The 12,285-nt window shown below is 51.4% G+C and overlaps 1 protein-coding gene across 1 annotated transcript in view; it reads right to left on the bottom strand.

Moving 5' to 3' along the window:
• Positions 1 to 12,285, bottom strand: part of TFDP1 (transcription factor Dp-1) — a 44,674-nt gene that overhangs the window by 18,871 nt on the left and 13,518 nt on the right. The window contains exon 3 of the mRNA XM_036011498.1: positions 6,158 to 6,224. Within this exon, the coding sequence (XP_035867391.1) occupies positions 6,158 to 6,224 (67 nt within the window). The remainder of the gene's footprint in view (positions 1 to 6,157; positions 6,225 to 12,285) is intronic.

The raw sequence follows: 12,285 nt of genomic DNA, 5'->3' as shown, positions 1-12,285 counted from the left end.
CTCCTGGCCACTGCAGAAAGACTGGTTCGAATTTACCCACGGTGTGTGCATGTGTGTGCACATGCGTGTGCATTTAGGAGGCTTCGGTGACCACATCTCAAGGATTAGAAAGTAACACTCAGCCCTCAGCCACACGTCACTGCCAAATGTTCACCTTCCTACCTCAGAGCCCTGAAGCAGAAAGACAATACAGAAGCAGAGGGAAAAGGACGTGCGTCCCAAGAGAACACCCTTTTAGCAGTCGGACGAAGACAGATGCAGGAAGCAATGATCCGGGCTGAAGCAAGAGCACGTGGAGGTGGGCCCCACCTCCCGGGAGCTGAAGACGGGACACCTACACACACCTAGCACACGGGGCCTCGGAGCAATCCAGGAAGAAGACAGGTTTGTGTCCGTAGTCAGTGACCAGGTATTACAGCTCTCCATCAGAATGGTGCCGGACAAAAAAAGCTGGCACCGGAAACTGACAGGAATGGCCCGGCTACGAAACACAGAAGTTCCACAGCAGCATGGAGAGGGTCACCACACGTCTCAGAGCAGTTCAGGCCTGGACACCGGGTGCAGCAACGTCTTCCCCGAAGGGCACATACACACTGAAACAGGTACGGTCGGGGGAGTACAGGTTGGGGGGAGGGGGAGTAAGCACATGTTATTGTATGACAAATAAGAACTTCTCCGTTAGAAAAGACAGGAAGCATGACGAAGTGCAGGCAGAGACACAGAGTACAGGAGGAAGGGCACATGGAAGGAGCTGCGGTCCAAGGTCAGGTCTGCGCAGGGGACGGGCAGGAACAGGCTGTTACTAAGGGTTGTGAGGGTGCCTACGTTGGGGGGGAAGGCTGCCTGAGCCCCATCACTGCTTCCCATCACTGCTTGGCTAGAAGAAAGACCCAAGTAAGAACCGGGAGAAGAAAGGGTGAGAAGATGGGCCAGGCAGGAGCTCGTCCAGGCCGAGGAGCAGGGGAGGGGAAGGGCCTTTTGGGATGGGCCCAGTCCTCTGGACAGACTCCCTCCAGCAGCGTGAGGCCACGGGAAAGTAGGGAGTAAGAGGAAAGACTGATTAGGACCCGTGCAGCTGAAAACACGACACCAGACACCAGTGAGAACGTGGAATGACTGGAGGCAAAACGATGCAGCCATGAACATTCGCCCTGTGACCTAGTTTCTACCCCGAAACGTCTGTGCAAAGCACCCAAACAAGTGTGCGTGCAAAGGCTCACACAGTGTCCTAGCCAAGAGCAAACAACTGGAAGCAGCCCGGATGCTGTCACAACTAAAACTGCACGGAATTTACTGTCTAAAACTCTGCATTGGAGCTCTCATCTTTGGGACCTGCAAATGCAAAGGCTGTGAGTTCAGTGCATTTTTCAGTGTATATTTCTGAAATAGAGCTTTCTGAGTCTTGAAGGCTGTGATGGTCAACTTTATGTGTCAGTGTGCCGAAGGACTTACTAGCGCCCAGTTATCCAATCTCACTCCAGCTCAGGGGCTGCTCTGGAAGCTCTTCGTGGATGTGATGAGCATTGACAATCAGAGACGTTAAGTGAAATAGAACACCATCTTCTGTACAAACCATCTAACCAGCTGAAGGCCCTGAGAGCAAAACCTAAGGTTTCCTTGAGAAGAAATTCTGCCTCAAGACTGCAACCCCAGCTCCTCTGTTTCCAGCCCCTGCAAATTTCAGACCTGCCAGTCCCATATCACGCAGGCCAACTCCTTGAAAGAAACCTCTTCCATGTGTGTTACATGCTTTCCACCAGCTCTGCCTCTCTGCAGAACTCTGGCTGATACAGGGGTCTGAAAACACAGCAGAAAAAAAGGAGTGATGTAAGAGGCCAGGAGGAGGGTGGTGCAAGGAGGCAGCAACTGGGAGCAGAGTTAGGACAAGAACCCCAGTGTGCAAGAGTGGCGGGACCCGCAGCACGAGTGCGGCAGAACCCAGCTGCAAGGAAGTGAGTCAAAGCCAGACTCTGGGAGGCACAGACGAAGAGGGAGCTGGATGCTGGGTCTGGCCTCATTTCAGGATGTTGCAGGTTCTCAGCTGAGAGCAGCAAGGTTCCCAAGAAGTGGCAATACTCAGGCACTGGCCTGCTGCTCCTGAACTCCCAGTGGGTGGGCCTGGGAACCACAGTGAACTAGCCCCACAGGTACATGGTGCAGGGAAGAATTCGAGGCCAGTCCCCACCACTGATGCCCTAGCCTCCATCCTGGCCTGGACCATGGTCTCCTCTCAGGACCATCCCATCCTTACTGCACAGTGAGAACCAGCTGCTGATCTTCAGTCACTCCAGAGAGACTGACTCTCCAGGACATGCTGCTGACCACTCCCCTGGGCTCCCAAAGGAGCGTGTGGGAGGGTCTGGGCCTTACTCACTGTGACCCCAAGCCTTTGCCAACTGCCCCTAAGGATGTTGGAAGTGCCCACAGTGACCACTGAATCAAATGACACCCCAGTGTGTTGCTCATGGGGCTCCTCAATCTAATAAAATACTAATAAATAACCCAAAGTGACAGCTCAAGTTAGGGCACCACTTACAACTACCCTAAAGCGCAGGAACCAGAAGCATAAGGGAGCTGCTGCTGAAACCCATCTGTCAGGGCACAAGGGCGGGGCCAGACCCTGCTCTCTCCACGTCCTAGCCCCTGGCAGCCAGACCAGCACGGACCGGCAGAGGGCGCCACTTGCTGCACACTGGTTCTCTGACAGGAGCGGGAGAAATGTGGCGCCACTCGCCTTGTGGGCATGGGGAGAGCTGAGCGGGTAGTGGAGAGGTCGTCCTGTGCCTTCTCACAACAAAAACACGGCTCTGAGGTGGGACAGGGCCTCAGGAGAAGGAAAGGAGGCCAGAGGGCCGAGGAGGCCACAGCGGTGCCAGTGGAGCTGCTGCAGCGTTGGGAGAAGCCTGAGGAGCCACGGAGGGGCGGCTCTGGAGTCCACCATGCACAAGGCAACGGGAACAGGCCTGGCAGGTGGACCAGCGAGGTCCTGGGCACTGCAGTCCAGGGGGCAGAGCTCTCGGGAGCAGCACGGCGAAGGCGAACGGGATGAGGAGGGCTGGAAAATGAGCGGCAGACACTCCTCCAAGGGAGATGAGGGGCTGCTGAGAAGCCAGACCACACCCAAGGGGGATGCAAAGTATTTTAAACGGTGTAGGCAGCTAGCACAAAAATATTTCAGTAGAGTCAATAAACTATTATTTTCTGATCCTTCCAATTCAATTCCTTGGCTCACAAGCTCAGATGGAGAGGAAAAAGAGACAGCCAGTGTGTGGTCATAAGTAAGCTTACTTGGAGAGAAATTCGAAGTGAACACCAGAATGAAAGACTTCCATCATTTGCAGGGAAGCAGTTTGTGGATTTTTTTCATTGCTATTTCTGCTTCATCACTTGAATAGAAAATGTCATGCCTTGGCTAGGGGACTTGGTTGGTTGGAGTGTCGCCCCACACACCAAATGTTGCAGGTTCAATCCCCAGCCAGGGTGCCTACAGGAGGCAACTGATCGATGTTTCTCTCTCTCCCTTTCTCTCAGAATCAACAAGCATATCCTCGGGTGAAGATTAAAAAGAAATAGAAGAAAATGTCATGCCTCCAATTTCTGAAACTTCTACATGTCCAATTACTTACACTGAATTTTTCATTCAAGCAATCTGTGAATGCCAAAAATTAACATCCACAGCATATCAAGATTTAAAAAGTGTGTAAACCCTGAATCCTTCATTGGGCTCTCCATCCCTGGATGGAGGGAAAAGAAGGCCTCCGGGGAAAAGTGTTGGGAACCGCCCTGCCTGGTATCAGAAGCTGAAACCCCCACCTAGGCTAAGGCTAAAGGAATGCCCTTGGAACCGTAAGCCAGCAAGGAGACAAAAGCTTATCTCTCCCTGGCAGGAATGCTGTTTCTGCTGCTTTATTCATAACTGAACCCCCAAAAGCTTGGTCGGTTAGCCAAAGACGGGTAAGATTCCCCACGGGGGGAGCGACCTAAGACAGGCACGATCACTTTGGGAGGTCCCCCAAAAGAAGGATTTGGGGGGCTGCAGCAAAAGGGGGTGATGGACCCTCGCTCCTCGGCTTTGACATAGCCTGAGTTCTCATCATCTGGGAGAAAATCTCCTTATTGCCTTAGTTCCCTTGCTCCACCTAAGCCTGAAACAATGACAGGGTGGTGCAGCTCTGTGCTGAAAAGGGCGGATTCCCCGGGTGATCAGGCCTAAGAAAGAGTATGTAAATTACTGTGAAACCTTCTTTGTTTAGAATGCTCTCAGTTGAATGAGAGGGGTCCAAAGAGGAAGTTTGTTCCTCAAAGTCTTACAGCTCTTTGACCCCGACTCAATAGACCAGCAGAATTCCTTGTTTTCTATAGTTCCTTACTTCCCCCTGATAAGTACTATACTTTACCTGAATTATTATGCAAAATGAGCCCAATAAAAGCAGGTATGGATGGTAAATCGGTGCGCTCCCTACTGGGGGGGTGGCCATTTCGTCCCTACTTCCCCGCAGAAACTGGTTTGTCTCTGTGCATGTTTTTTTTTCTCACGTGTTTTTCGGCGAGCCACCCGCAGCGTTCCGTGGTCACTGCTGGCTGGTGACCCACGCACAACAGAAAAGCAGGGCTGCACCATGACCTGCCAGGACCAGCGACACCAGGGAGCAGGCGTGGGCCCGAGGCCTGGAGCGAGACAGGGAAGGGGTCAGCCACGCCCATATTGGGACGGGCCAAGGGCACGGGCCGCCAGCACGCAGCCGTGTGCACAGGACTCGACGGAACAGAGAGGGCCTCGGTGGGCATCTGAAGGTAAGTCCCAAAGCCACAGAGGGGATGCGGTGTGAGCCCACCAGCTCATGACATGACACACCAGACTCACTCAGGTGCATGGAGTGTGGCTTCCTGGGGGAGGGACACGGACAGGAAGGAGCTGGCTGGGCCCCTGCCCAGTGCTCACAATGACAGATGAACTGCCATGAAGGGGCTGGGACACAGCAGAGAGGCCAAGTGAGGCCCCAAACAGTTTCAAATTCCCACAAGGTTATATAGCAGGCATCAGGAGATCCCTTATTAGGGACTCACTGTTAAAGTAAAAAGCTAAAAATAAAAGTAAAGTAAAGGCTAAAGTAAAAAAAAGTAAAGTAAAAAGCTATCCCTATTGGCTTTTATATACAACAATCATTAGAAAAAACAGATATAAGTAATCCTTAAGCAGAGCCTAAGCCCTAACACTGCACAAGGTCTCTTGGCCCCCAGCTGGGCTGACGCAGATTAGGTGGACGTGACAGCTGGAACCACGTGCATGGACTTCATCCATCCCCACAAGCAAAATCGCCTTGAGACAAACCAGGCCCTCCTGCAGGTCTTCCCTAAGCAACATTATAACAAGCTGCAGCAAAATGGGCTTGCTCCAACTTGACATATCAAAGGTCCACACCAACGCAGCTTTACAATCAGCCAAGCATCACACATCAACACTTTAAAGGTACATATCTTTTGGATCCAGCAACTCCACCTTGACCACTTTACCAGAAGAAGTAGCCAGCATGCTCCCGTACACATTCCCACAGGTTCATCACGTGTCACTTTTAGGATGGACACTGCAAACTGTGGGACCCCGGGGAAGAAGTGACTTTAACTGATCCTCCCCGAACTCCAGGGATGCAGAAAAATGTTGATCCCCAAAGAACTACTAAAGATCCACACACCGACGTGGAGACTCTCGTTCACACTGAGGCGTGCACCGCACCATGAGCTCTTAGATCAGGGTTGTTTCTGTCTGCTTCAGGGCGGCTGGCCACAGAGCAAACGTCCGCAGAGCACGTGGCCCCCAGCCCCTGGCCATGAGGTGGGCGGGACTATGAGTGCAATACACAGGCACACTGCAGATGGACCTGTATTTCTTCTTTTACACTTGTCTATAGTTTCTCTCAAGTTTTGCAAACAGTGTGAGACTTGTACGTCAAAATAAACTCAGCCACTGATGTGCATGCACAGGTGGTGTGTCTGAGTTTTGAACGCCACTTCTCCCCAGCCCGCCCAGGAGGCCCCCAGACAGGAGAGCTCTTCATGTGGGGTTTCCACCGTTAACAAAGGGCTTTCAGTATCAGAGACATTCATAAATACACCAGGCTGAACACATTTCGTGCATTTCCAAACTAGACGCCCTTACCTTTTCCAGGACTAAGGTTCTGGTCTATGAAGACCTTTAGTTCCCCGTTGGCTTCAATTAGACCGGCCTGCAGAAAAGAACAACAGCCATAATAAATACAACGGCCAGTAGAACGAGAAAGCGACAGTTGTGAGCACGCCATCCTTCTCAGAGGGTGGTGTAGAAGAACACATTAAAGAGACAAAACAGTCCCTGCTATGCAGACAACCACGGAAAGCCGTGCAGGGAAGTGCCCAGGTCCTCTGTGTGGGGCAGCCTTAGCCCACAGACTATTTGGTCAGCATAGATCATTTAAAATTTTAGCCTTTAAAGCTTAGCCTTTGCGATATTCATGAAATACTGTTTTTATTTATTAAATGGGCACACGTATTGTGAATGGTGATGCCTGAGGCTGACAAAGGCATACCACAGATGGACGAACAAATTCATTCGACTGTCTTGAAGGCAAACTGGTAGTTTGGCCTGAGAACAGAGTAAGGATCTTCGGGTGACTCAGAGCCCCAAAACAAGAAAATAAAAGTACTTATTTTCATTAACGGTAGTCACTGAAAGTATTTTTGAAGGTTTGTTCAAAGTTTTTGATGTAATATGACTGACTGCAAACTGTCAAAGATAAATGGTCATAATCATAATAGTTTATCTAGGCTGCCTGATCTTAGATGGCCCGCGTTTCACAAGTCCCTTCCAGACAGAACGAGAACCTGGGGCACATACGAACTTGGTGTCATTTGATCAGCGGGGCAACAGGTTCGTTTTCAACAGCTGAGCAGGCAATGATCTGACGGCAGAAGATACCGGAGCAGGGCAGGCCACCTAGCTTCCACATGCAACTAATCTAAACCAGTTTTTTTTTTTTTAATTTTATTTATTTGCTTTTAGAGAGAGGGGAAAAGAAGAAGAGGGGGAGAGAAACATCAATGTTCAATGTGTGAGAGATACACAGATTGGTTGCTTCTTGCACGCCCCCAACTGAGGACCTGGCCCACAACCCAGGCATGTGCCCTGACCAGGGACTGAGCCAGTGACCTTCCAGTTTGTAGGACGGCTCTCAATCCACTGAGCCACACCAGCCAGAGCTAAACCAGTTTTGATACCGGTTCATCCTACTCTTAAATGCCCAGAGAGATACAGTACAACAGATTTTCCCAAGTAAAACCTGAATCCAAGCCTCCTGGCCACTGATGCATTCCTTCTCATTCTGCTCTCCATAAAGGTGACAGGAATCGTTTGTGGCTTGAAGACCAAGCCAGACTCGACACATACTCTGCCTGCTCCAGGCTGTGTAGGAACAGAGGGCCCCTTACACACTTTTTGTCTCCACCCCAACTGAAGGTGCACAGCGCCCCCTGGGGCCACTCCACTCTGCAACAGTGGCTGGTGCAGGGGCGACCTCACAGCAATAGCATCACTGGGCAAGCCCCCCCTCGGCCCTTTAAGAACACTCCACTGGAACCACTGATGACAATGTGGAATTCAGGAGAATAGCCGGTCTGTCTTGAACCCATACAAAGTAATCCGGGTGCCCCTGGGAAGGCTATCAGCATCCTCATCCACGACCCACCCAGCAGAATCACAGCGTCAGCCTTCTTGAAAGGGTGCTTTTCTAAAACACCGCCCGCTTCACAAAGCATAAGCCCCAAAGGACAACTGAAGAATCTAGTAAATACCCCACTCACTGACACTGGTGAAGTGTGACAAGAATCAACTAAATATAATAGGAAATTACTGTCATCTTTTCTGGAAAAAAAAAATCTCGCTATTAATTTGATTCATGTGTGGTCAACTGTAAGACACCCCACTCAGTCCTGACACCTGGCCTGTCACCTGGTGAGGACGGCTAACTCCCCACATCTTCCCTGCTTCATTCCCAGGGCCCCTCCCACGGGGTCTCCCACCTCGGCGAGTCTGAAGTCCTGGCCTCCATCGCCCCCTACCTGCAGGGTGGGGCACACAGGGGCAGCAGCACCAGCCCCACCTCGCTCACAGCCTCTACAAGAATTACAGCAGGGCATGCAACCCTCTACAAAGCCACACATGGCGACCAAGCCTCCTGGTCTGCCCAGGCCTATGGGAGTTCTGGGGGTTCCTGGAGCATGGGGCTGCCAGGAAGCAGGAAGATCCCGAGCCAGCAGCAGGACGGTCACCTGCGAGTAGTTTAGTGACACCTCCAAAAATGCATCCACTGGTGCCAGGGTAAACAAGATTTATGAGTGGCGCACACCAGGCTACCTCCGCCCATGCCCCATGTCCTGCAGCAAACCCGTCCTGGCTTCTGGGTCACCCGTCTCCTTAGTACACGGCCAGCACACCTGGACAGCACTCCAGCCGGCTTGGCCTCCCTTCTCAGAGCCCGAGTGCACCAGGGCATCGGGCCCTGCGGCAAACGAGGTCTCTGACCTATCTCTTCTCCACCGGCTCTTCAGACTGCAGGGCAGTCCAAGGCCAAGCGGCAGAGGACGCCTCCGAGAACCCAATTAGCAGCATGAGGGCGCACTGAAATGAGCCCCAGGAGAGCCCTCCTTGGGGTTCCCCAGCGTGAAGTCACTCCGACAGGCGTGTGGCACAGAACTTCAGTCACACAGCTGCAAATACTGAAGTCAAGAAAGCGTTACGGGGCATCGCACCGTGGGTTTCTCCCCCACATCTTGTCGCCCGGAGGCTGTGACCTGCAGCTACTTCCTTGGTAACAAGTGTCAAAACACAGGTTGTTTTTTATTTTTTAAAAGGCATTTTACTGAAACTGCAATTAATTTGAAGGTGAGTGCACTGGACTTATTTTCTACAAAATCTTTATACTTAAGATGCAAACCTAGCTTCCTGTAAGAAAACGTCAAACTGCTAAATATATTAACATAAACCAATAGCAAAGACACTCATTTCCCATAATTAACCTTAATTTCTTTAGAAAAACTACTCAGCCTTTTATGCTGATATTTAGTGAAAATAAAAGCTGATTATTCTTATACTAGCTAAAAGTATCCTGTTAATAGTAACAATAACAGTTCTGGCTGGTGTAGCTCAGTAGACTGAGTGCTGGCCTGAGAACCAAAGGGTCGCCAGTTCGATTCCCAGTCAGGGCACATACCTGGGTTACAGGCCAGGTCCCCAGTAGGGTACACCTAAGAGGCAACCACACATTGATGTTTCTCTCCCTCACTTTCTCTCTCCCTTCCCCTCTCTCTAAAAATAAATAAATTTTTTAAAGTAGTAATAACAGTAAAACATGTTCCCAAAACATATGACGGCTGCTAGAAAAAGTTGAACCAATTAAAAATGAAAACTAAAAAATGGAATACAATTACTTTACTTAATTTAGAACAAAGCTTCCTTGTGCTTACCATGTTCCAAGCTTTAGAAATGCAAACTGGTTTAATCCGTGACAGCCCTGAGAAGGGCGCCTTGACCACACGGCTTTATGAGCAGCCGGACTGGCCAGAACTCCAGTGCATCTCCCCCGGGCTCTGAATCACCACCCTGGTCTCCTCCTTCCCAACCTGTCCTTCCTGTTTCTAAAACACTCTGGACCACGATCGCCTCTCATCACCACAGGATAAAGTGCAAATTCCTCAACATGACAGAGACCCGGAGACCGGGCGCCGTCCGCAGGCCCACACCCCTTTAGAAGGCTGCCAGAACAATAAAGCCTCAATCCCGGACAGCAGGGCACAGCCCGGGGTGAGGAGGTGAAGGAAGGTGGTCTGCGCTGGTTGTCTACACAGGAAGGGTTCCAGTGAGAAGGGTAGGGCTGACCCAGTGGTCAGCTGCTGGTGGGAGACCAGCAGGGCTGGACATAACCCAGCAGAGCCAAATGCCCCATCTCAGCAACCCCAGTCCTCACCACCACCTCCAGGTGTAGTCCTATGCTTCCTGCCACCGCCTGGTTCTAGTCCTCCCTGTGCACTTCCCACTTTCCTACACAGGCCACTCATTCCTTTCCCATCGCCCCTGTCGTTCCACTAGACGCTAAGCAAGACCTGTAAGAGCACGACATTTGCATGAAGAGGAAACCCCTGCAGCAAGGACCCGAAGCCCCAACAGAAGACGCCCCTCGGCCTGGAGGAGAGGCCGGCCTCTTCAGAGGTCTCACAGTAAGCGTGTTAGGTGTGAGGGCCATCAGGTGACTGAATGAAGCTGCAAAGGTCTGGTTAGGTCTCAAGAGACCAAGACTTCTGTCTTGCTGGCTTCCCTCTCTCCCTATCACTCTCTCTCTCTGTCCTCCCTGTCTCCCCATGTCTCTCTGTCCTTCCCTCTCCCTGGCTCACTGGCTCTGATAACATGAATGGGGCCACAGAGGGCCCATGTGCCTAGGAACGGTGGGTGACCTCCAGCCGGCAACCTTCAGGGGACGGAATCATGGCTCGGACGCAGTTCCTCTCTCCGGGACCTCAGGGTACAACCCCTTTGGGTGCTGAGCTGGGGGACCGGCTGCAGCCAGACTCCAGATCCACAGAAACCGTGGAGCAAGAGTGTTGTAGTTCCAGGTCAGTACATTTTGGGCAACTGTTACGGAACTGACACAGGAGAGCAGTCCAGAGGCTAGAGACCACGCAGCTTGCTCTCTCAAACTGTTCACCTGCGAGCCTGTTTTCCATGCCTGCTGCCTGCCGCCTGCCGTGGGCTTGTCTCCGCCACGGAAAGAGCACCATAGTGATAGTACAAAACAGTGCGATGGAGCACTCTTCAAAAAAAAATCTGAGTTACAGCTAAGGTTCATTACAGGAAATATACATTTCAAGTAGATGAAAGAACAGAGTGGAAAAAATAACCTAGGAATGCTGGATCTGACAACAACCAAACAGGAGCTTTAGGTCAAGGCTGCTGCTAAAAACAATACAAGATAAACTAATACAAATATCTGTATTTAAACCCGTGTGATGAGACCAGAGCACTTCTGGGACAGGGAAAGGAGGCGCAGGGAACCGAAAATCAGCACCTCCGAGCCAGCAGCACGGCCCAGAATGCACCGTCAGGACAGCTCACGCCGCACGTGGGTCTACCCCAGTCCTGCTCACCACAAAGGCAAGCGCCCGGAACAACCTGAACCTGAATGCCATCAATGGGACCACATATGCGCGGGTACATCCAAATGAAACACCGTGTTAGACCTGGATGCAAACACAGCTCACTGATTCTTGAGACAAATGAGGAAATTCCAACACCTGCTGTCTGGCGATACTAATGAATTCTTGTTTGTTGTTTTGGGTGTGTGTAAAGAATTCTTATCTCCGAACGATACGTATGAGAATGTTTAACAAAGCGGCATCATGCTTGTGGTCGGCTTTGCAGCCAACCCGGCTGGGGGAGAGGCGTGGACCAGCAAGACGGACGCGAACTGTGGTGGTGACAGGGATGCAGGGGCTCACCATCACATTCTCTCTACTCCTGTGTGTTTTTGAAATGTTCCACACAAGTTTTTTTTTAAATCATCTACATACATATTTACCAACATGAAAAAGTCTAGGCAGACTGTGGAGTACAGCAGCAGGGACGGGATGTACGCGTTCACTTACGTAAAGCTGTACAGTGCTGTGTGCCTTCAAACACACACCTGTCTAGGGCACTGGCCCCTAAAATAATCATCAAAATGAAACAACAGCAGTCACCCTGGACTACGACTGACGCCATGTGAATTGTTAAGTAAGCCCTAGGCAGCGGGCCCTCGAACGATGACCCCTCGCCCACGGTGCTCTGTAGTAACACCGGAGCCACGCCACAGGAGCTCAACTCCCGTGTGTGTCCATCGGACTCCGGTAAAAACAGCTTCCTTACACGCCATTTCACATCAAGCTGCAGACCCTATCGCCAACATTCAGTGAGGACGTATGCATTTTTGTGATTAAATAAACCGTAAGACTATTGTCATTTTCTAACAGAGGATACAGAGTCGCAAGGACAACAAGATCTAAGGATGATGTGGGGGGATGAGGATGGAGGCTGAAAGCCATCCATCGGAGCTCAGGACCCCTCGGGCACCCACGGAAAGCCGGTGGGACAGGGCCCAGGGGCAGAGGGGCAGAGGGGAGCAGAAGGGCCGGACGGCCAAAAAGAAACCCGGGTGACGGCAAGAGCCGAGGGACCAGAGGCCCGAGACCACAGAGAGCAGACCGGGAAGGACCACAGAGAGAGGA

This window comes from Phyllostomus discolor, chromosome 11 (genome assembly GCF_004126475.2).
Source record: "Phyllostomus discolor isolate MPI-MPIP mPhyDis1 chromosome 11, mPhyDis1.pri.v3, whole genome shotgun sequence".
In the NCBI taxonomy this organism is placed as follows: Eukaryota; Metazoa; Chordata; class Mammalia; order Chiroptera; family Phyllostomidae; genus Phyllostomus; species Phyllostomus discolor.
This window is presented reverse-complemented; position numbering and strand designations above follow the sequence as displayed.